The following is a 24,378-nucleotide window of genomic DNA, read 5'->3' on the forward strand; positions in this document are numbered from 1 at the left end:
TTTGGGAGGTCTGAGGTCTTCTGCCAGCGTTCAGTGGGTGTTCTGTAGGAGTTGTTCCACGTGTAGATGTATTTCTGGTGTATCTGTGGGGGGGAAGGTGATCTCCGCATCGTACTCTTCCGCCATCTTCCCGGAAGTCTCCCATGTGGTGTTCTTGAATGAACATTTAGATTTTCAGTAATTAGCTCTTGCACATAATACCACATTGAATAACTATGCATATGGTATTTTCCTCAGGGAAAATTCCTAGAGGTGGGATTGCTGGCTCAGAGAGTACATGCACGTGAAGTTTCATGAGATATTGCCAAATTCTTCTCCATTGGAGTTGTTCCATTTTACACTCCCATGAACAACATATGAGTGTCCATTTGGACACCATAGCCTCACCAACAGAATGTGGTGAGAATGTGTTGTCAAGCTTTCACATTTTTGGCACTCTGACATGCAAGAAATGACATCTTGGTGTGGTTTTCATCTGCATTTCTTTTACGTATGAAGTTGGGTATCTTTTCATAAAACTTAATAGCTGTTTATATATTTTATTTTACTCTTTGGGCTGCGTTGGGTCTTCGTTGCTGCACGCGGGCTTACTCTAGTTGCAGCAAGCAGGGGCTACTCTTCATTGCAGTGCGTGGGCTTCTCATTGCGGTGGCTTCTCTTTTTGTGTAGCACGGGCTCTAGGCACGCAGGCTTTCAGTAGTTGTGGCACGGGGGCTCTAGAGCATAGGCTCAGTAGTTGTGGTGCACGGGCTTAGTTGCTCCGTGGCATGTGGGATCTTCCTGGACCAGGGCTCAAACCCGAGTCCCCTGCATTGTCAGGCAGATTCTTAACCACTGCACCACCAGAGAAGCCCTATGTATTTTTTTAATGTGAACCATATGTTAGTATTTATTGCCCACATTTCCTTTGGGTTTTTGGCCTTTTTTTTTCTGGCCATATCACGTGGTTTGTGGGATCTTAAGTTCCCTGACCAGGGGATCGAACCTGGGTCCCTGCAGTGGAAGTGTGGAGTCCTAACCAATGGACTGCCAGGGAATTCCACTGGCCTTTTTTTTTTAATATCAGTGAAATTGGTTTTTTCTCTGTAAAACATATTGCAAAAATTTTCTTCTGTTTTGTCTTTAAACCTGTTTCTGATATAATTGCATCTGTCGATCCTTTTTTTTTCTTGCAGATGGATTTTGAATCATAGATAGAAAGACTTTCCCCACATCCAGGTTACAAGGAATTTGCCTTTTTTATTAAAGTACTTGTATAATTTCATTTTTAAATTTTTGACCTGTGATCTGCTTGGTGTTTATACTGATTTACTTCTTTACAAATGGGTAGCCAACACTAATTATTAAAAAGTCCATCTTTTCCCCAGTAATATGAGATGTTACCTTTGTTTTATGCTAAATTTCCATAAGTAATTTGGTCTTTATCTAGACTCTATATTCTGTTTCATCTGATCTGTGTATTCATATGCCACTACCACACTATGTTAACTATTCATTCTAGGTCTTTTGTAGGTGGAGGCTGCTCTGGGATGAGTCAGAAAGCGAGAGTAAAATTGACAGTAGTAGAGGAGTTTGCAGGTGGTTTCCACATGCCCGGAAGAGAAAACATATGGCACAAGTTGTTCTTTATGGAACAAATGTCTCCGTGCTGTTTAGTGTTGCTAGGACATGCGTTCCTCATAAAATGGAAGCTAGGATGCTACAGTATCCTAACTGGTGATCTTGTTTTTTCGTAGTTCAGTTTTCCTGTCAGAGTCAGTATCACACTAAAATGATCTCATGAAGACTGCAAGCCTAATCCCCTGGAACCAGATGAGCTTGATCTTTTTATTTCTATGGGGGAAAAACAAACCCACCCACCTTTTAAAAAGCTTTTTATTTACATTAACAGCAGCAATTAAACAGTCCCACTTAACTCATCCTGATATTTGACTGGCATTTCATCAGTTTCTGTAGTAACATTTAGTCAAGTTGTCCTGAATTCAGTTCATTTTAAAGATTCTTTCCTGTGTACCTTGCATAAAGTCTCATAGTTTTGTATTTTGAGTTTTTAACATTTTTCTTGTCACAGTCTCATATACAGAGGGCAGGTGACTGGGCTTTTGGTTTTCCATTTTGGTTTTTGCTGGTGCGTGTTTCTAAACAAATTTTCTTCCAACAGGAAAAAATAATAAAGCATGCAGCAAAGACAAGAGGAATGTCAAGAAGGCCACGGTGACAAAACCGAACAATATCAAGTCAATGTTCATTGCCAGTGCTGGAAGGAAAACCGCAGATGTGCGTCTCATGGTTTTCTTATATTTGCCTCTTCCTTTGTGAAGCGAAGAGTCCTGTTTCTTCATAGTTCACCTTTCCTGTCAGATTCCCCATAGCTCTAAACAGATGATCTTATGAAGGCTTCTAGGCTCATCCCCTGGTTCTAGATGAGCTTGGTCTTTGATCTTTAATTATATTTAATGTTTGATTGTACAGTTAATAGGTGGTCAATATGTTTTTTTAATGTTGCTTTTATTTTTATTTTATTGTATTTTTAAATATTTTTGGCCGTGCCACGTGGCTTGTGGGATCTTTGTTCCCTGACCAGGGATTAAACCCGGACCCACGGCAGTGAAAGTGCTGAGTCCTAACCACTGGACTGCCAGGGAAGTCCCAATATGTTTGAACTCAAATATTTGAGTAATGTTTTCCCAATCTCAGTCACTAAGTTGGATGTAGATTTCTAGGTGAATTGAGGCACCTCAGTGGTTGTGGCTTGGAGATAGAAGAGAAAACTAAACCAGAAAGCTGCACTGGCAGTGAGTGTGTTTATTTTGGTGGTTAGCAGGAGGATTATGGAATGAAGCTGAAAATTGAGGGCGGGGGCTCAGGGTGTAGGAGTTATGTTTAGGCCCCTGGTGGTTAAGATCTGTGAATAGTAGAGGAGCCCTCAGAGTTAGGGATGAAGAGGCAAGGACTGACTGGCTGGGTTCTTCCTTCCACTGACATGGGGTCTGGGTGAAAATATGAAGGGCAGGGCTTTCTCATTCTTCCTGCCTTTATAATTTCCAGAAAGCTGTTGACTTGTCCAAGGATGATCTGCTAGGTGATATTCTACAGGATTTGAACACTGAGGTAAGTGAATCTCCAGTTGTCGTCAAATATTCAGGAGACATGGGCTGAAGAAACAATTCAGTAATTTTACAAAACAGACTATTGCTAGAATGCAAAACAGAAAATTCAGTGACAACACCACCAAAAAACAAAACAAAAGAAAACAAACCCCAAAACCAAAACAAAGCCCTTCAAATTGGTTTCTTTTCACCATTTTAGGTGAGTAGTTTCTAGCTCCTCGAGGCTCTGTGATTGTGTAGATTGGGCCATGTGGGGCTGTGTTTGAAGTAGTAAGAATCCACATGAGTCAGTTCTGGGAAGGCACACTGCTTGCGCTCAGTTGCTGCCGTGTATGTTCCCGAAATGGATTGAAGCCTGTCAGTCTGCACAATCAGGCGTGAGATCCTCGTCTTGAATTCTGATTGGGGTTGAGGGAAGAGTCAGTGAGCTGTCCCTGATAGAACTCAGACAGGTTCATCTGTACTGAAATTTGCAACTGGGCTGTTTCACAGCAAGACTAAGCTCTCATTTAGAGATGTGCTTCTTTCTAAGTGACCCTTGATTAAAATGACTTACACCTACACTGTGTAGTTCGAGCTTGACAGTTTTTAAATGTAATATTCTGGAAGGGTAAGGGAGAAGTATGTTAAGTTTTAAAGAGAAAAAATTGATGAGGGGTGGATTCAATATCTATTCTGGTTTTCTAGTGAGTCTGTGGTATTGTTGCTATAGTAACCTCACTGCATGAACATAGATCTGTGGGGGGAGCAGGGAAGGAAAAAAGTGCTTTGCTCATTGGGCTTCACTGGGGGAAGAAACGTACTTTTTGTGTCTTGTGGTAAACCAAGCATGGCAGTGAATGTCTGTCTTTCCCCTCCTTTTAGACACCTCAAATAACTCCACCACCTGTAATAATACCGAAGAAGAAAGGATCCAGTGGAGCTTCACTGAATCCTTTCTCTATGCACACCCCCAAGGTATAGTGTGTCGAAATACCTTCAATCTTGATTTATATTATTGCTTAAAACTTACTTTGTTGCTTTTCTGTGTGAGCGAAATGCCTTTGAATTTGTTCTTGCTTTTGTTTTAAATTAGGACTCCTGTTTCATTTTATATAGTTTCATATATTTCAACAATAGCATGTGCCTGTTTCTCTCATAGTAAATTTTGTAGTAACTAGTACGTGTTTAGTATAGGTGTTACAGCTGTGCTAGATGCAATAATTTTCCTTCTGGAAACAAGTGTTTTTTTGGTAAACCTAGGTAACAGTAAAATAATTGAAGATGTTACATTAATAAAACAGAAAATCGTCTTATAGATAGGAACTGTCATTATCTCTGGTCAGGGTAGGACAGATGCATATTTTTAGTATGCAGGTCTAACTGACTAAACATTTAAAAACATTGACAGGCAGCTCCTTCAGGAAAAACCACTTCCCCGGTCTCAAGGAAGGAGCCTTCATTAACCCCTGCCCCTCTTAAATGTGCTGGATTTGCTGGTAAGTCTGCTGTCAAAAGATGGAGGCCCCGTGAAGGAGGAAGTGGGGGGAATTTGAAGGGCTTGCAATAGCCAGTTTCAGCGTGAAAGGTTTGAATTCATAGCAGGAAAAGTTAAAAACATCCAATTTGGAGATTGAAGAGAAATGCGAATAGCATGTGGGCAAGGGGTAGGCTGCCGTTGCAGCGTAGGGGAAGCTTGTGCTCCCTGGCAGCGGCACATGATGGGATTGTGTGATGCCACCCCCAGGAGAGCCGGTGCTGGCATTGCGTACAGTTGACCAGGAGGAGTCAGGGGCAATGGATTTTGAAGATGGCGACTTTGATGAGCCCATGGAAACGGAGGAGGTGGATGTGGAGCCGGTGGGTGCCAAGACCTCCGACCAAGAGAGGGAGCCAGCAGAGGGGACAAAACATGAGGCAGATCCTGGGAAAGGGACCATATCCTACTCGTAAGAGCATTTTATGACTTTTCTGACAAGTAGTGCTACAATTATCCCATCGGATTTTGAAAGGATTTTGAAAATGTGATTTTTGCAGAGCAAGTTTTCTCCCAGATGTCTCTTGTTGGGACATTGATCAGGAAGATGACAGCAGTTTCTCAGCCCTGGAAGTTCAAGTGGATTCCAGTCACCTCCCACTGGTAAAAGGGGCAGATGAGGAACAAGTATTTCAGTTTTATTGGCTGGATGCTTATGAAGATCCGTACAGCCAACCAGGTAATCATACAGTTACATACGGTAACTGGATGTCTTTAATATGGAATAGCGCCTTTCCCTGAAGTGTTAGTGATTGTAATTGGAACAGGCTCTGCTCTCATGTACGTACATAGTAAGAGCAACACTCATGAACTGTAAAGTGGGTGAGCCACCCGGATGGAGAGGAGTTGTGGTGTGAATAGTCCTTACAGGCGCTTATCCCCAAAACCAGTTATATGTGGTTTTGCAGTGTGTGCTTGTATTATAGTTCACTGTTAATGTATCTGAACATATTGGAATGCACTTTACTTAAAGTGCAATCTGTTTAATTTGTTCCTTCAGCAATTTGAACACCTGCCCTGTGCCAGGCACTAAGATGGGGTGAACATGCTGGGCAAATTCTCTGTCCTGGTGGAGCTAACGTTCTAGTAGGGTGGGAGAGATAGGCAGTAAATAAGGTAAGTTAATGAATGGTGTAAAGGCAGTTAGTTGGGGGATGGCCAGGGAGGGCCTGTCTGAGGAAATGGCTGTTGGGCTGAGATTTGAGGCACATTCAGAGCCGAGGAGAGAGTATTTCAGCCTGAGGAACCCGTAAGTGCAGAGGCCTGGGGAGAGAAAGGAGGAGGCCTACGTGGTTGTAGCAGAGTAATCAAGCGACAGGACTGGCTGAAAGTCAGGTCGGAGAGAATGCAAAGGCCGGATAATAAAGGACCTTAAAAGCCGTATTAAGGAGTTGAGGTCTTACTCTAAGAGCAGTGGAGGATTTTCAGTGCAGGGTGCAGGGGTGAGGGGGTTGAGTGGACCCATGGTTGGGTTTACATTTTAACAGGAACCCTCTGGTTTATGCGGAGAAAAGGCTCTGTGTGTGTGTGTGTGTGTGTGTGTGTGTGTGTGTGTGTGTGTGTGCGTGCGTGTGCGTGCGCGCACGCGCGCACCTGGGGCTGGAGTCAGGGAGTATGGAAGCTCTGGAGATCAGTCCGTCTACAGCAGGTGTGCTAGTTACTTGCCTTAGTGGCGGCTGTGGAGGAGAGGAGCGAATGCCTGTAACATGTACTTCGACATGAACTCGTTGGCGGATGGATGGATGGATGTGGGAGGTTGACGGGAAGGAGGGATCCAGGCTAATTCCCAGGTCCTCCTCCAAATGAGCTGATACTCCGAATTCTGACTCACAAAGAGCCAGGAGGCTCTCTAGTTTCCTTCTGTGCTCCTTTGAGCACTTCTTCACTATGGGGCTGGGCAGGATAGGGCATGTCAGATTCATAAAAAATACACCCTTAAATACACCCTTAAACAGTTGGCCTTTATTCAGATCCGTTTCTGGATGTAAGGGTAGATACAAACTGAATTTTTTCAAAGTGATTTCCTGGAGTCCGAGTATTAGCCATCAGAGCGAGGGCAGCAGCATTAGTATGCTCCGCTTATCGAAGAGTTGAAACTCCTGCGGAGCTGCTTGAGTAGCAAACTGCCATGTGTTCATTGCTGAGGTAAAGATGTAAGCAGTCTTAGAAATGGTATCTCATCTACCTGAGCTAGGGCAAGATGATCTGGTTAGACCCTCTCACCTCTTTGCCTGCTTTGTAACTCGCTGGTGCAAGGTGGGCCGGCAAGTGTGATTTCATGAGGCTTTGCAAATTAAACCCAGGGCAGCCCCATCATACAGCTTCAGGGGACACCATTTTCACGTGTGTGTCATGTGACCTCCCAGCACAGCAGCATGGCTGGTGCTCACTGGACTTGGGTGACGTGGTGGGCCTGCCCATCCTGGTGCTACTCCCTGTGCTTTGCTGTATCTGCTCCAGGCTGGCTTTTATTACCTGACTTGATTAATGGTCCCATGAAAACCAGAAACCTGGGAGCCAGCCTTGAGTCCCCCCTTTCCTCCCTTCCCTCACCAAGTCTTATTAGTTTTCTCCTTCTAAACTAGACAAGCTGTCTTCTCTCTCTCCTCGCAACTGCCACCCTTGAGCCCTTCCTGCTACTGAACCCAGCCTCCTAACTGATCCCTCAGCTGTCATCCTCCACACTGCAGCCTGAGTGATTGCTCAGAACGTCATTTCCTCGTTAGAGAAAATCCGCAGTGGCTGCTGCCTGTGACTTACAGTCCAAGTTCCTTAGTAAGGCTTCTATTGCCTGCTGTGTAGGACTTTTGTGTCCTAGAAATAGTTCGCTGTATGTACCTACTGCTCTTTATACCATATCCTTTTATTCACTGTATTTGTCTGCCTAGAATGACCTCACCTGGCTCAGCCCCAGTGTGGTCTCCCCAAATTTCCTAATCCTCCAAACTGGCCTAAGAGCCCTTTCTGTGACCCCCATCGAACCCTTACCCATTGCAGCATTTGTCATATTATTTTGAAAAGATCTGCTTCTGTGTTGTCTTTTCCCTCAAAGCTTTTAAACTCCTGCAGGGCTGGGACCTTTTATTTCCAGCATCTAGGATGATGCCAGGTACATAGTAGATGTTCAGTAAATGTTCATTGAAATAAACTGCACAGCGACAGTCCTGTAGATGCACATGAAAGGTTTCAGAGAATCCGCATTGCATTCGCTGCTCTTACCAAGTCTGCCTCTTGAAGCCTTGTAGCATTGTGGATTAAGAATGGCTAACACAAAAGTGGATGGTCTTCCATAAATCCACATATAAAGCATCAGATTGCTGGTGTCAGTTGCCAAAAATTAGAACCTTAGGAAACAACAACCCTCTCTCTTTCCTGTGTGAAAATGAGTTTATTACTTCTGTCTATTGCTTACTGGTTGATACTCTTAGTAAAAAACAGCATCATTTCGCAGGGCAGGGGTCTAGAGCTGCGCTCTCTACTATGTTAGCCACTGGCCACATGCAACTCTTTAAGTTTAATTAAAATGACATAAAATTTAAAGTTCAGCTTCTCAGCCACTAGTCACATCTCAAGTGCTCAGTAGCCACGTGTGTCTAGTAGCTACCCTATCCATGGATAGCACAGGTAGGGAAGAATTCTGTCATCACAGAAATTTCTGTTGACTAGTGTTGATCTATAGTAATGGATGTTGTAGGTTAAGATTGAAGCACGTTGAAGCACAGCTATATTTGCAAAGCAACCGATTTATGGTATATATTGTTGAATTCTGGTACTGACCATAGTCATGGGTAGGCCTTTTCAACCACTATTGGGGAATATTTTGCATTTGAAAGAGGTACCAGTCTGTTACTGGCCTGTCTTCTAAATGCTAGGGTAAAAGGGAGTTTCTATTGCTGGAAAAGGCCTCAGAGACCATCATCTCTAGTTACTCACTTAAAGCAGAGGAAGCTGGGGCTCCAAAAGATAAAGTGGTCAGCTCCTCAGTGGCAGAGTTCAGGGCTTCTCACTCGTAATCCACTCTGCGGTTCTGTGGTACTTCTGAAGTTGTGTCCTCTGCGATTGATGTAGATGGCTTAAAAAAAAAAAAGTCCTGGGCTTCCTTGGTGGCGCAGTGGTTGAGAGTCTGCCTGCCGATGCAGGGGACATGGGTTCGTGCCCCGGTCCGGGAAGATCCCACATGCCGCAGAGCGGCTGGGCCCGTGAGCCATGGCCGCTGAGCCTGCGCGTCTGGAGCCTGCGCTCCGCAACGGGAGAGGCCACAACAGAGAGAGGCCCGCGTACCGCAAAAAAAAAAAAAAAAAAAAAAAAGTCCTGTAATCTCAGAGGGTTGAACAGTTTCATCATGATAGCAGGTAATGATCACTGAGCTTTGGTGAAATCAATGTTGCTAATAAAAACGAAGTACTCCTAAAGACCCTGTTATTGTTTCTCACTTTCTTACAGATTCTAAGTAAGTCAGTTGTTGCTGAATGCTCCGTAATTATGAAAAGAATCTTACTCTTTGCATATGGGAAGATATCCTGTCTTCATTATGACTTTTTCAAGGTTGAATAATCCTGACTGCACCTGGTTTCAGCTAGTAACTTTAAGGGGAATGTAATCTTTGTTTACCATGATCTTTTTGTGGCAAATGAGGCATAAACAGTGTCAAATGTGTTGCATGAAATGTGATATTAGTTTGACTGTAAAATGAGCTATTTGAATCTTTGAATCCAGTATTAGGGTCTTTATTTTTCTTTGCATGGAATTTTGGTTTTTCGTCTCTAACTGTTGTGAGGATGACTTTTAATTTTCTGAGCTACTGTGACTTTTTTCTTTTTTAATCATCCCCACAGTCCTCCCTTCTCTCTCCCCTATCTCCCCCCCACACCTCTTTTACCCCAGCTGAAAATTACACAACTCTTGTAAGAATTTTAATCATCTGCAGAAATGAAAATTCTTAGATAGTCTTATTTCTACTAGAACGAGTGACAGAAGGAAGCGCTGATGAGCTATCTTGTGAAACTGGAGTAATTGGCCTTGTGAACAGTAGCCTTTGCATGTGCCAGAATTTTCTAAGTACCTCAGGCAAGTGGCCCTATAGAGCGGCTATGTTCATTACTGCTGTCTAATTATTCATGGAGCCCGGGATTTTGCACAGTGACCATCTCTTAGGTTGACTATCAAATCTCTGGAGTCCTTTTTTTTTTGGCCACGTGGGATTTTAGTTCCCGGATCAGGAATTGAACCCGGGTGCTCAGCAGTGAGAGCATGAAGTCCTAACCACTGGACTGCCAGGGAATTCCCTCTGGAGTCCTTTCTTTTTTAAAAAATTAATTAATTTATTTATTTTTGGCTCAGTTGGGTCTTTGTTGCTGCGCGCGGGCTTTCTCTAGTTGCAGTGAATGGCGGCTACTCTTCGTTGTGGTGCGCGAGCTTCTCATTGCGGTGGCTTCTTTTGTTGCAGAGCACAGGCTCTAGGCACACAGGCTTTAGTAGTTGTGGCACACGGGCTTCAGTAGTTGTGGCTCGAGGGCTCTAGAGCGCAGGCTCAGTAGTTGTGGTGCACGGGCTTACTTGCTCCACGGCATGTGGGATCTTCCCGGACCAGGGCTCGAACCTGTGTCGCCTGCGTTGGCAGGCGGATTCTTAACCACTGCACCACCAGGGAAGCCCTGGAGTCCTTTCTTGATGGCCATGTTTCAGGAACAATGGCTTGATGTCCAGAAAGGCTTGGTTTACCACTTTGTGGTCTACGTTACTTAGGGATCTCAAAAGGATTTGGTTACTAGACCCCATTTGTTAAACTGAAATAGGAGAGGGAGGAACATTACAAATGCTACCCAGCCAGATGTCTTCAGTAGTCTGTGAGATGGAAAGGGTGAAATAGAAGATAATAGTTTAGCCCTATTAGGAGATATATACTATTATATGGAATAAGATGTGAGATGAATTATGTTTTTCCAAAACACAATTTTACATACAGGGGAATACTGATATACCATACATAGTTATCCTTACACATGAATGTTAATTTTTATTGGTAAGTACAAGCTAGAAAGGAGTTTAGTATTACATTTTCAGAGTTCTCATAAAAGATTTAAATACGAGTTTTGTTGGAGAATAAGTTGCTTTTTTTTGTTTCTCTTAATGTGGGTAATCCTGGTTCTAGGGAAAATGTCCTTTTTTTCCTCCTACACTGATCTAGGATGTCTCCCTAGTTTTCGAGGTCTGTCTACATTGAGCCGGGATGTCTCTCTAATTCCCCAGCGGTTTCTACACTGACCTAGGGTGTCTCAGTAGTTATCCGGTTGTTTCTACTCAGGCCTGCGATGTCTCCCTGATAACTGAGGTTTGTCCCTATTTACCTGGGATGTCTCCCTAATTCTAGGGAAAAATGCTCCCACCAAGTTAGAGAATCATTCTGTTCCCTGTCCTCCCAGTGGTCACAGGTTTTACTGGTGTGATATTGTCATGGCATAGGTACTGAGTAAAGGAACTAGTTTTTGGGAATGGACAGCAGATACATTTGCTGTAAGAAATGACTTACCAAAGCATAAACGTGTGGACACATTCAGTGAGCTTTTACATCGTCCCTTTAATGTGATATAATTGAAATGTTTATTTTCCCATGGTTTTTCCTTATTCTTGTAGGTGTGGTGTTTCTATTTGGCAAAGTTTGGATCGAATTCGCCCAAACCCATGTGAGCTGTTGTGTCATGGTGAAAAACATTGAGCGAACGCTCTACTTCCTTCCCCGTGAAACGGTAAACCTTAGTAGACAGCTTCTAATTCCAAGTGTATTGTGTCTTCTGCCAGTAGCCCTGTCCTTTGCCAGGGCTGTGGATTATCTACAACCTTTCTTATTGCCTGCCTCGTGACCACTGATTGTCAGCAGCTCCATTAGACATTGGGGGAAGTGGAGTGAAACACTATCTGTTTTTCAACTTGTTAGAAAGAGCATAAAAGTGCCTGAGTTTCAGTACATAATGCTGTCTCCCCCCCCACTCCCCATTTCCATAATTATTGGGGTTGGGAGTTTATGACTCTAAAATATGACATGGTGTCTGGCCCAGTTTTCATGGTTTTGTTATTTCCTCCACAGCCATTTTTAACAAGGTCAGTTCCATTTGCTCCTTCTTTTTATTAGGGCTTAACATCCACACTCTCCTCTCAACCCCAGTTGTTTCCCATCTCAGTTGAACTGTGAAGCCTCTTGGTCAAGATTTACAACACTCTTCTCCCATTTTGTAGGATTGATCATCTTTATCTCTGGCTTTTATGATGCCATTGGGAGGACTTGGGTGTTGGATTTAGTACATTTTTGGGTCCATTTGTATCTTTGAACTCACCTTATTCTATTAAATGTTTAAGTACGTGAAGATGAAAGTTGATTTAGGCTTGGGTTTCTGGTGGTTGAAAAGATCTTATGTACAGATGTTTTTTCTCCTCCCCTCCCCTCTCCATGGGAAAGCAGAAAATTGATCTAAATACAGGGAAAGAAAGTGGAACTCCAGTTACAATGAAGGATGTTTATGATGAATTTGATGAGAAAATAGCAGCAAAATATAAGATTATGAAATTCAAGTCCAAGGTTTGTATTTGGTGATAATTTTTTCAGGTCTATATATTGGTTGTTTGTTAATTTCCTGATATAGCAAATAGTTATTGCATATCTTCTTTTTGCAAAATGCATTCTGTGTGGCTATAATTCATTGAATGGAAATTTCATAGATGGCAATGTAAAACCAATATGTTAGATTTATAAAAATATTCTTTCTCTTTAAACTGTGTATAATGTTCATTAATTTGAATAAAAAGATAACATTAGCAAAGTAATTGCTTCCAGTACTTGAAGCATAGCTTGTGTTCTTATTCTTAGATGGAGAAGAAACTGTTCTGATCTTGTTTACATTGGTTATTGCCAAGTTGTCTTGGTCAGAAGGTTAAATCTTTAAAAGTCAGGGTCTATGATGCAATTTCTGATAGAACAAAGTTCTATTCGTGTGATACATATTGATCAGTTGTCTTCATTTTAGTGAGCTGTTGATGCCTTTGGCCATAGTTGTGGGCCTGTAAGTTCCTCAGCACACTGGCTATATTAACAGTGATTGCAATAAAGGGAGGATTGAGTTGCTGAAGATGAGGCTAACCATCTGAACTATTTGAGCTTTTTGACTTGTGGCTGATGGATCAGGTCTCTAAAATTCTAGAAGCAATGTGGTGCAATGGTGAAGAGCATAGGTGCTCAGGCTAGACTGCTTGTGCTTTAAGTCCTAGCCCTACCACTTCCTGGTCTGTGACCTTGAACAAGTGCTGAGTGACTTCTCTGGGCCTGTTTCTTCACCTGAGAAGTGGGGCCTTATTTCAAGAGCTGTTGGAAGGGTTAAGTCAATTAATTAGGATTAGTGATTACAACAATCCTTGGTACATAGCAAGCACTCAGTACATGTGAGCTATGATTATAATGTTTATCATTAATTTTTCTAGCAAGATGGAGTTGCTTAGTATCAAAGAGTAGCAAATAATTTAGTGCATTGACATTGTAAACATTTTTAATGTTTTATTACCTCTCTTGAATGCAAATACTTCTAAGTTCTCTAGTGTCCAAAGAAGTCTTTTTAACATTTTGTCACTGGCTATTTTAGTCCCAGTTGAGAGGGGGAAAAGGTGCTTTTTTGGCTTTATTTACCTTTGTGTTCCATAATGATTAAATACAGAGACATGCGTTGTGTATGTAATGCTTGTCAATTTAATTTGTGAAAAGTTTTTTTATCTTAATGATTTTTAAATACCAACTTACCCAGGCAGTGGAAAAGAACTATGCTTTTGAGATACCTGATGTTCCAGAGAAGTCGGAGTACTTGGAAGTTAGATACTCAGTAAGTCAAACAAAGAAAATGAATGCATTTTGCTTGAAAATGGCATTTTCCTGTTTTTGAAATTTCAACTGGCTTTCAATTACGAGTATTGGCAGGACTCTTCAAGCTTACAGTTCATTGAAGTGAACTTATAGTCATGAATAATTAAAATGAAAAAAATGAATTTAAATATGTAGACTATAGGTTATACTGCCTTTCTCTGCTTTCAAGTATGCATCTTTACATAAATAAGTTGAAATTGCACAACTGTTTGTCAAGTGGAATGAATGCCACAAGATGGAGTTGGACATCATTAGTCTGTTGAAGTGTCCCTCTGAGCAGTGGAAAGGTGAGAGAAGAGCGTCAGTAGCGTCGCTGTAGTGCTGCTCCTGCTCCCCTGACAGACAAGGTCACTGCTGCAGGATGTTAATTAACTGGACCTTAACCTCTCTTTACCTCTCCGTTCTAGTGTTTTGATCTCATGATGTTGGAAAAGGGAAACTTAAGAAATATCTCTGACAGTGGTGATGAAAAGTACCATGGAAGCATTTTTTTTTGTAACTGTCAAAACTTTTATTTAGAAATGAATTTGAAATAACATTTCTTGCATGCCATGTGTAAATTATTAATAAAGTTGTGATGAAATACATTGCTTATGACTTGATAATTTTAGCTGTGGATTTCTAATCTGAGGAATGTATGTAGCATTCAACTGATGCACTAGTAATTATTCCTGGTCTTAAATTGCTCTATAAGCAGCAACTGTTTCAAGCATCAACAGGAAGATGATAACCAGTATCATTATTTTTTGCTCAGATAACGTAAGAAAATTACTGAATTTATTACCGGTTTGTTTAGGCTGTATTCATCAGAGCACACATGGCAATATATATAGAACTTGAGAACGTGAATATTTCTTATGAAAAGAAAAATAAAACACTGTCTCCCATAAAAAATTTTCTCCATGGAAGCATTTTGAATGAGTCCTACTCCCTTGCTTTTATTTATTTATTTATTTTGATCTGTGACTTTATTTTTAATTCTCAAGCCTTATGATCAGATAATTTACAAATCTGTGCTAATGACAGAGCTCCTCTGCCTTAACCCTTCTGAGTTGGCAAAGGCATCATTACCCATCACACACCTACAGTAGTTCTGCCGTTGTGTTTCTGAATACCTGTTTAACAGACAATCCTGAATTATAACTTAGTCTGACTTTGTAGAGAATTCACAAGCAAGTTTCCTAACATATCTTGTCACAGTGAATTTTAAAAGCATCTGATCTTAAAGATCATCTATAAAATGTGAAAAGTACTAAATATTCTTTATTTGATGCTATACATAAACCACACTAAAATTCCTTTCATTAAGTAAAACGCAATATTTTAGATGGAGAATTTTAATTAAACTGGCATAGTTAAGACCAAAAAGATAAAGTGGATGTGTCAGTATATCTTCAGCCCTTGCCTTAACAGGCAAACGAACACAACTTGAAACACAGGTGAATCTTGCTGGTCTATGAGACAGTTAAGGGAGCTTCTCAGTATTTAAATATATTAATATAACCAGTTATAGAAATCTAAATATAAAACCAATCTCCTATAGGGTTTGAGAAGGCATTCACCATATCGCTGAAAAGTTTAACATTCCTTATTCAAGTTTAATCATCTCTTTAGAAGGGGAAAACAGTGATAGTACTTTTTGAACCAGAATTACTATCAAAATTCAAAAAGCTGACTATATTCATCTAGCCACAAGCCAATCTTATTTAAATCAGGACAGAAATATTACCTCAGCCATTCATGATCTGAATTCTAGTGTATGAGATCAATTTAAATATGGTACACATAAAAAGTCATGAGACATTTGTTTCATAATAAATAAGGCAGTGGCCAACGATTATGCATTAGTAGCTTTTTTGAGATAAGCTATCAAGTCTGCCCTTTCTCCCTTCTTCTTAATGCCAGCAAAGAACATTTTTGTCCCAGGGATGTACTTCTTGGGATTCTCCAAATACTCCCATCAGCGTCTCCTCTCCCCAGGTGATGCCTTTGTTCTTGTTGGCATCTGTGTAAGAGAATCTGAAAGTCTGAGCTTTCAGACTCAGAGTCTTTCAGAGTCTTTCACTCAAACAGACCATGGAGATTTGGCCCAGTCTTGTGCTTGCCTCCCTTTTCCACAGTATGGCACTGGGCACAGTACTGAACAAAAATCTTCTTGCCCTTCTCAACATCACCCATTTTTAAATCGTTCTTTCTCCGTGCACGACTAAGAGGTTCCCACTCGCAAGCCGAACGTCCCGCTCTCTCGCTTTCATTCTTTTAACGGAGTTGTACTTATTTGGCTATTCTTTATCAGTAAGGCATGTACAGCTCTGGACAGAAATCCTCTTTTGCGGGAGCTTCTTGGCCCATTTTTCTTCTAATGGGTGTCATCAAGATGCATTATTTTGTCATTGTGAATTGTTTTTGTTTCCTACTGTGAATTGTTATGGATTTCATTTGTGGCAAATTACATTTCATATATATCAAAGGGGTTTCTTCTGGTGGTTCATAGAGAGACTTTTGTTTATTTCAAATATAGACTTTGGAAAATGTGAAGTAATAGTTTTAAACAAAAAAAGATTTTTTTTTTCGTCTTTGCCTTTTTCAGGCTGAAATGCCACAGCTTCCTCAGGATTTGAAAGGAGAAACTTTTTCTCATGTATTTGGGACCAACACATCCAGCTTGGAACTGTTCTTGATGAACAGAAAGATCAAAGGACCTTGTTGGCTCGAAGTAAAAAATCCACGTAAGGGAAAATTTACTTTCAGAATGCTAAGTAAATTGCTGTTAGATGCGGTTTCTAGAAGTTAAAGAATTGGACTCAATTTCAGTGCGACCACTTCCTTTTTAATGTTAGTTTCTTTAAGGTTTTCCTTGAGTGAGTATAGGAAGTACGTTTGAAATCACTCTTTCACCGTGGTGCTTAGCATTTTAGTGGGAGGGAGGCTTTAGCTAGCCTACTCGGGCATTTGGGTGCGTCCTTCATTGTGTTGCTGTCAGCGTGGACTTCCAACCTGGCTGTTGTGGCTCAGCTGCTCTACATAGTGAACTGCTGACTTCTGAAGGAGCAAAACATCACTGCCCGGTGTGGATAGTGCATGTATGGTCTCTTACCTGATGTTTTTCAATACTTGCATTTGTGATACTTTGTTTTGTCTTCATGAATCTCTTAAAACCGTTTTTTTTTTAAAAAAAAATTTATTTATTTATTTATTTATTGTCGGTTCATTGGTTTGTTTATTTATTTATTTTTGGCTGTGTTGGGTCTTCGTTTCTGTGTGAGGGCTTTCTCTAGTTGCGGCAAGCGGGGGCCAGTCTTCATCACGGTGCGCGGGCCTCTCACACGGAGCACAGGCTCCAGACGTGCAGGCTCAGTAGTTGTGGCTCACGGGCCTAGTTGCTCCACGGCATGTGGGATCTTCCCAGACCAGGGCTCGAACCCGTGTCCCCTGCATCGGCAGGCAGATTCTCAACCACTGCGCCACCAGGGAAGTCCCAAAACTGTTTTTTTTTTATTCCTCTAAGGCAGTGCTGTGGCTTTTACAAACCTATTTTGGGTCTTGGATTTTTTGGAAGGTCAGATGAAAGCTGTGGACTTTTTTCCCAGGAAAATGAACATATGTATACACACACGAAGATTTGCATACAATCCAATAACGTGGTTTAGTTTTAGTTAGATGTTATAATAAGACATTCTTAGTAGAAGGTAGGATTGAAGACAATCTCGGTTAATCACAGATGTCTTAATTATAGTAACTTTTCTTTTTCAGCAAATAGCTATTGATCTGTTGTTCCTATTCTTTTTCAGAGCTCTTGAATCAGCCAATCAGTTGGTGTAAAGTTGAGGCAGTGGCCTTGAAACCGGACCTGGTGAACGTAATTAAGGATGTTGGTCCTCCTCCACTTGTGGTCATGTCTTTGAGCATGAAGACGATGCAGAATGCAAAGACACATGAAAACGAGGTAAAGAAGTAGGACAGATTTTGTACCTATGCCAGAGGTGCGATACTTCTTGCACTTGTATAGCTTTTCTGTAAGGGGAGGTTCTTTTTGGAAGGGAAAGAATACTAATTCACTACCAAACTCCATTTTGAAGAATGAATTGAATTTGTCTGGTTTGGAGGGTTTTTTTATTTAAAGACTTAAATTGCTGGACTTTGTGTTTTTAAATTTTTTTATTTTGGAGAACTTCAGATGGACATAGAATAATATAATGAACTCCTATATACCCATCACTCATATTCACCATTTAACAAGATTTTGTCACACTTGTTTATCGCCCCCCTTCTTCTTTTTTCCTCCTGAAGTATTTTGAAGCTAATCTCAGACATTGTGTCATTTTACCCCTGTATACTTTGGTTTGCATCTCTCAAAACATGCACACTTTCTTATAGAATACCATTATCACCCCTATTAACATTAACAGTGATTCCTTGATACCAGCTAAAATACCTAGTCCATAGTCACATGACTCTATTTCTCAGAAATGTCTTTTTTTGCTGTACGTGGGCCTGTCACTGTTGTGGCCTCTAGCGTTGCGGAGCACAGGCTCCGGACGCGCAGGCTCAGTGGCCATGGCTCACGGGCCCAGCTGCTCCGCGGCATGTGGGATCCTCCCGGACCGGGGCACGGACCCGCATCCCCTGAATCGGCAGGTGGACTCTCAACCACTGCGCCACCAGGGAAGCCCTCAGAAATGTCTTTTAACAGTTGATTTACTTGAGTCAGGATTGATACAAGATCCACAGACGGTGTTTAATTTTTGTTTCTTGAATCTCTTTTAAATGTGAGCAGCTCCCTCCCACCCCCTCCAGCTTTTTCAGTGAGGTTGACTTATTGAGGAATCACTGTTAGTGGTCTCAATGAATGACCCATTTTCTGTATTTGTTTGCTTCCTCGTGTCTTTGGATTTCTTCCTGTATACCAGGGGTTGGCAAACTGTGGCCTGCGGGCAAATCTAGCCCATCACCTGTTTCTGTAAATAAAGTTCACTGGAAGACAGCATGTCTGTTCGTTCACATATTATCTACAGCTGCTTTTGTACCACGACAGCAAAGTTAGTAGTCATGACAGAGACTCTGTGACTTGAAAGGCTAAAATATTTACTTTTTGGCCCTTTACGGAAAAAAGTATCCACCCCTGCTCATTAGCACTGCTGAATTGATTAGGTTCAGGTTTAACTTTTTTTTGCCAAAATACTATGTAGGTGGTACAGTGTATTTCACGTTGGGTCGTATCAGTAGGCACGTAATGTCTGGTTAAACCACTGTTAGTGGGGCTATCATTGATTAGTAGGTTCAAGTTTTTTAACCTCGGCAATACTGATGTTTGGGCCGAATGAACTTGTTGTGGGAGCTGTCCTGTGCATTGTGGGATGTTTAACAGTATCCCTGGCCTCCACCCAATGCCAAATATCACCGCTACCGCCTAGTTCTGACAACCAGAAATGCCTTCAGACATCTCTAAATGTCCCCTGGGGACTGCGGGCAAAATTGTTCCTGGTTGAGAACCACTGATCTAATTTTTGCCTAAATTAGATATTTCATTAGGAGTTGTAAAATGGTCTTCTAATTCCGTCGTCCTTTCCATGTTTATTAGTTAAGCATGTGAAATATTAGAATGATTATTAGTTAAATTTTTCTATAAAATTAACTTTTCCTCATTAACCAGTACTATTTGGTTATGCTGCAATACTTTATATAGGAAAGAAGAGAAATGTGTACTTCTTTCTCTTTCGCTGCCAGTTTTCTGAGAGGGAAGTTGGGGACCTACATTATGTGCACTGTTGACACATGATTTGTTTATTTTTCTTGTTACTTATTTTTGCTTCCTCTTTTATGGACTATCATTATAAACTCATGGGCTTTATATATACTTAGTATATTTCAATCTGTTTCATTCATTAATTATTCTTGTTATTTTTGCTGCTTAAATTGTCTCTCTTTGTTCGATGGGAGCTTCTTTGTGTTTGCTTCTAAATCCTTTGACATTGATGGGGATCTTTTTTAACAGCCTTTTGGCAATTTTTTTTTGTATGTGATTTGATCTTTTAATAATAGTTGATATAGTAGATATTTATTAGTTAAGTGTTTGGGAAAAATTTAATTAGTTAAAAAAAATCCTTCCAGCACCCAGAGTGAGGTTTCTAAATACCATTTCCCCAGAAAGGAAATAGGGTTTTGTGAAGAAATAGCTGATTTGGGGCAGGAAATGTCCAGGATAAGCCTGGAACTTCTTGTTATACTAGAAAGCAAGGACGATATTAAAATCTACTGAAGATATGTCAGAAGGACTCAAGAGTAAACTTGAAGAGTTTCCTACACCAAAGATGGGACAGTTTGAGCATGTATAAGTATAACTGCAACAGATTGAAACATACGACTTCATAATGATACTGTAAACACAGCACCGCATTGCTCACCTGTGAAGAAAGCTAGGGAACTAACTCATTATTTTGAAAACTGGTAAATAAATAGATTGAATAAAGCATTTATCTTGACTTTTTTGAACATATATTGTATCTCAGGTAACCAAATAATCGATATGGGGAAGTTTGTCTTCATAGAAGCTTTCCAGCTAATAAATAAATAAAATAAAGGAAAAATTGAATGTGACCACTTTGCAATCTCTAATGAGATAATGGATCTAGGCAGTGATTTTCAGAGGCTGCTAGTATCACTAGAGTAGAGATAACCAGACCCGATGTGATAACCAGTGATCAGTAGCACCTCCAAAGAATTCTTGCCAAAAAATCTGATTTTTATCAAGCCTTCAGATCCACATATGAATATACAGGCAGTACAGAAACAGAAGAACATGTTAAATGACATTATTGGGATACGAGCAGCAGAGTCTTTACTGGGGCGGCACTCTACGGGGCAAAACCACCCAGTTTCTTCAACAAATAAATTGCAAGAAATAATAGATGGGGAGGAGTTGTACTTAGACAGTTTAACATATCAGCCGGTTGCAAAGTATGGACTTATTTGGTAAATAAAATTGAGATAGTTGGGAAAACATGAGAATTTGAATCCTGCCTGGATATTTAATGATTTTAAGGAAACACTGTTAGTTGAATTAGCTGAGATGATTGTACTGCATTTTAAAAACTTCTCATCTTTTAAAGTAATGGCTCTCAATTTGGTGAGATTTTAACCCTCAAGGGGTTTTGGGCCATGTCTGGAGACATTTTTGGTGTCACAACTTGGAGACTGGGGAGTGGGGAGCGGTGCTGTTGGCAGCCAGGGATGCTGCTAAACGTCCCACAATGCACAGGGCAACCCCACAGCAGAGAATTATTCGGCCTAAAATGTCCATAGCGCCGAGGTTGAGAAACCTTGGTTAGGGATACCTGCTGACATATTTCTGGATAAAGTGATAGGTATGCGTTTTGCTTCAAAATAATGTGGGGTAGGGCTGTTGATGAGTTGATGATTGAAGCTGGGTGATCGGCGTATGAGAGTTGATTTTATTATTCTATTTTTTATTTGTTTAAATACTTCCGTAATAAAAAATTAAAGTATTCTTACGGATTAAAATCTGTATCTTTTTCTATTCTCGGTGGTTGTGGTGAGAATGCAGACTGCGTAGTAGGTATCTGATAAGTGATTTTCTCCTCCTTTCTTGGCAGATTATTGCTGTGGCAGCATTGGTGCATCACAGCTTCGCACTAGATAAAGCACCCCCACGGCCTCCCTTTCACTCACACTTCTGTGGTATGTATTTTTTTAGCTGGTTTATTAATGGCTTTATTTTTCTTGTTTTTTCTGCAGCTGTTGGATCAGTAACTTAAAAAAATGCTTTTAAGATACTTAGTGCATGTTGTTAAAGAAGTTTTTTTTTAATTGAAGTATAGTTGATTTACAGTACTCTGTTAGTTTCAGGTGTACAGCAAAGTATTCGGTTATATATAATATATATCTATCCTTTTCAGATTCTTTTCCACTATACGTTATTACAGGATATTGGCTCTAGGTCCTGTGCTCTACAGTAGGTCCTTGTTGCTAATCTGTTTCATGTATAGTAGTTTGTATCTGTTAATCCCATCCTCCTAATTTATCATACCCACCACCACCCCCCATCCCCTTTGGTAACCATAAATTTGTTTTCTATATCTGTGAGTCTGTCTGTTTCTGTTTTGTATATAGGCTCATTTGTGTTATTTTGTAGATTCCACATATAAGTGGTAGCATATAATATTTGTCTTTCTCTGACTTATTTCACGTAGTATGATATTCTCTAGGTCCATTCATGTTGCTGCAAATGGCAATATTTCATTCCTTTTTATGGCTGAGTAACACTCCATTTGTGTGTGTGTGTGTGTGTGTATACACACACACACACCACATCTTCTTAAACAAGTTGTCTATCAATGGGCCCTTGGGTTGTTTCTGTGCCTTGGCTATCGTAAACGGTGCTGCTATGAACATTGGGATATATTTATCTTTTCAAATCAGAGTTTTCGTCTTTTCTGGATATATGCCCAGGAGTGGGATTGCTGGGTCATATGGTAGTTCTGTTTTTAGATTTTTAAGGAACCTCCATACTATTCTCCATAGTGGCTGCACCAATTTACATTCCCACCAACAGTGCAGGAGGGTTCCCTTTTCTCCACACTCTCTCCAGCATTTATTGTTTGTAGAATTTTTGATGACGGCCATTCTGACCGGTGTGAGGTGATACCTCATTGTAGTTTTGATTTGCATTTCTTTAATGATTAGTGATGTTGAACATTCTTTCATGTGTTTGTTGACAATCTGTATATCTCCTTTGGAGAAATGTCTGTTTAGGTCTTCTGCCCATTTTTGGATTGGGTTGTTTGTTTTTTTGATATTGAGCTGCATGAGCTGCTTGTAAATTTTGGAGATTAATCCTTTGTCAGTTGCTTCATTTGCAAATACTTCCATTCTGAGGGTTGTCTTTTCATCTTGTTTATGGTTTCCTTTGCTGTGCAAAAGCTTTTAGGTTTGAGTAGGCCCCATTTGTTTATTTTTGGTTTTGTTTGCTAAAGAAGTTTTTTTTTGGTCAGTTGTGGACCCTAAGTTTTATTGGACTGGTTGCTCCTATTCAGCTGTTTAATTTTTTTCTAGGAGCGGAAGTCGGGAGGCAGTTTGATATCTTTTTCTCTGTTCCAGTGGCTACTCTATTGTGGTAGAGTAGTTTTTTTCTTCTGGGTCAAAATTATGCTGTAACTATTTTCTTTTCATGATGTCACCCTAAAAGCCTGTCATAGAAGCCTGGCCAAAGTTTTCTGTGTGATGAGGCAAGATGCCAAGGGATAAATAAATGTTTACCTATTTGGGCAGAGTTGTAATATCGTGCTGGAGTTGGGTTGTGCTATGCATACAATTCCGTGGATGAAACTATTCCACAGAATTCTGCGTGCCATGAGGCAGTCTCCACCGTGGATTATGACGTATTGCATGTTGAGAACTTGGCCAGTTAAATAGTCATTTTTTTGTAAAAAATAAAATAAGGGCACGACACTATTGATGTGTTATGATGCTTCCCAGGTTATTTTCCAGCCCAGAACCAGAGATTAACTGGGGCAGCATCTCCTGTCAGGTTTCTTGGATACTAGGAAAGTGGGACAAGGGAAGCAAGCAGAGAAGGGAGGGTGATGTGTTATTTTTGTGAAGTTTTACCCTTTAAGTTGGGTTGAATACACAAAACAAAGTGATGTTGAGAATAGTTTGGAAAATATGTGGAAGAGAGAGTCATTAGCTCATTTCAACATTTACCTCCTCTGAGTATGTCACTGTATGAACAGCTGTTGTGAATGACAGGGAGTTGAGAGTGTAGTGGGGGAAGCTTTGGTCATCTTTACTATCCTAGCTTTGAGAAGTTTGGACTGAGTTCCTCCATTGTATGCTGGTTGAGGTTTTGGTGGTGGTGGGCATTTCCTTTGGGAAAGACTTAAATATCTTCCATTCTGACTTAGATGGATAGCAAATGTTTCATCAAAGCAGTTTTAACAGTTGTAGGGACTTAGGGCTCTGTACTTGGGTATTCTTTTTTTTTCAGATTTAATATTCTAAACTTTTAAAAAATTGAGGTATAATTGACATGTACCATTGTATGACTTTCAGGTATACAACATAATGATGCCATATTTGTATATGTAGCAAAATGATCACCACAATAAGTCTAGTTAACATTCATCACCATAGTTACAAACTTCTCTTTTCTTGTGACGAGAAGTTTTAAGATTTTCTCTCTTAGCAACTTTCAAATATGCAATACGGGGTTATTAACTGTAGTCACCATGCTGTACATTACATACCCAAGGCTTATTTATTTTATAACTAGAAGTTTGTACCTTTTTACCCCCTTCACCCATTTCGTGCACTGCCCCCACAATCACCGTCTGTTCTCTGTATCTGTGAGCTCATTTTTTTCATTTTCTTTTCTGTTTTTGTTATTCCACATGTAAGTGAGATCATACTGTATTTGTCTTTCTCTGCCTTATTTCTCTTAGCATAATGCCCTCTGGATCCATCTGTGTTATCGCAAGTGGCGAGTTACTGTTTTCATTTTCTTCAGATAAATACCCAGAAGTGGAATTGCTGGATTATATGGTTCTATTTTCAACTTTTTGAGGAAATTCCATGACTGTACCAGTTTACATTCTCACCAACTGTGCTCAAGGTTTCCCTTTTCTCTCCATCCTCTCCAACCAACACTTTTTATCTCTTCTCTTTTTGATAATAACCATTCTAGCAGGTGTGGGTAATATCTCATTGTGGTTTTGCATTTCTCTGATGATTTGTGATGTTCAGTACCCTTTCCTGTACCTGGTGGCCTTCTGTATGTCTTTAGAAAAATGTCTATTCAGCTCCCCTGCCCATTTTTTAATCAGGTTGTTTGT

General features: G+C 40.5%; 1 protein-coding gene across 1 annotated transcript in view; it reads left to right on the top strand.

The window, feature by feature from the left end:
* POLA1 (DNA polymerase alpha 1, catalytic subunit) overlaps positions 1-24,378 on the top strand; it is a 303,995-nt gene that overhangs the window by 20,902 nt on the left and 258,715 nt on the right. Inside the window, exons 5-16 of the mRNA XM_082864756.1 lie at positions 2,162-2,277; positions 3,049-3,111; positions 3,975-4,067; positions 4,501-4,588; positions 4,837-5,038; positions 5,127-5,305; positions 11,260-11,372; positions 12,083-12,199; positions 13,413-13,487; positions 16,119-16,257; positions 17,320-17,474; positions 21,142-21,226. Coding sequence (XP_082720882.1) covers positions 2,162-2,277; positions 3,049-3,111; positions 3,975-4,067; positions 4,501-4,588; positions 4,837-5,038; positions 5,127-5,305; positions 11,260-11,372; positions 12,083-12,199; positions 13,413-13,487; positions 16,119-16,257; positions 17,320-17,474; positions 21,142-21,226 — 1,425 coding nt within the window. The remainder of the gene's footprint in view (positions 1-2,161; positions 2,278-3,048; positions 3,112-3,974; positions 4,068-4,500; positions 4,589-4,836; positions 5,039-5,126; positions 5,306-11,259; positions 11,373-12,082; positions 12,200-13,412; positions 13,488-16,118; positions 16,258-17,319; positions 17,475-21,141; positions 21,227-24,378) is intronic.

Source organism: Leucopleurus acutus (assembly GCF_964270905.1).
Source record: "Leucopleurus acutus genome assembly, chromosome: X".
In the NCBI taxonomy this organism is placed as follows: Eukaryota; Metazoa; Chordata; class Mammalia; order Artiodactyla; family Delphinidae; genus Leucopleurus; species Leucopleurus acutus.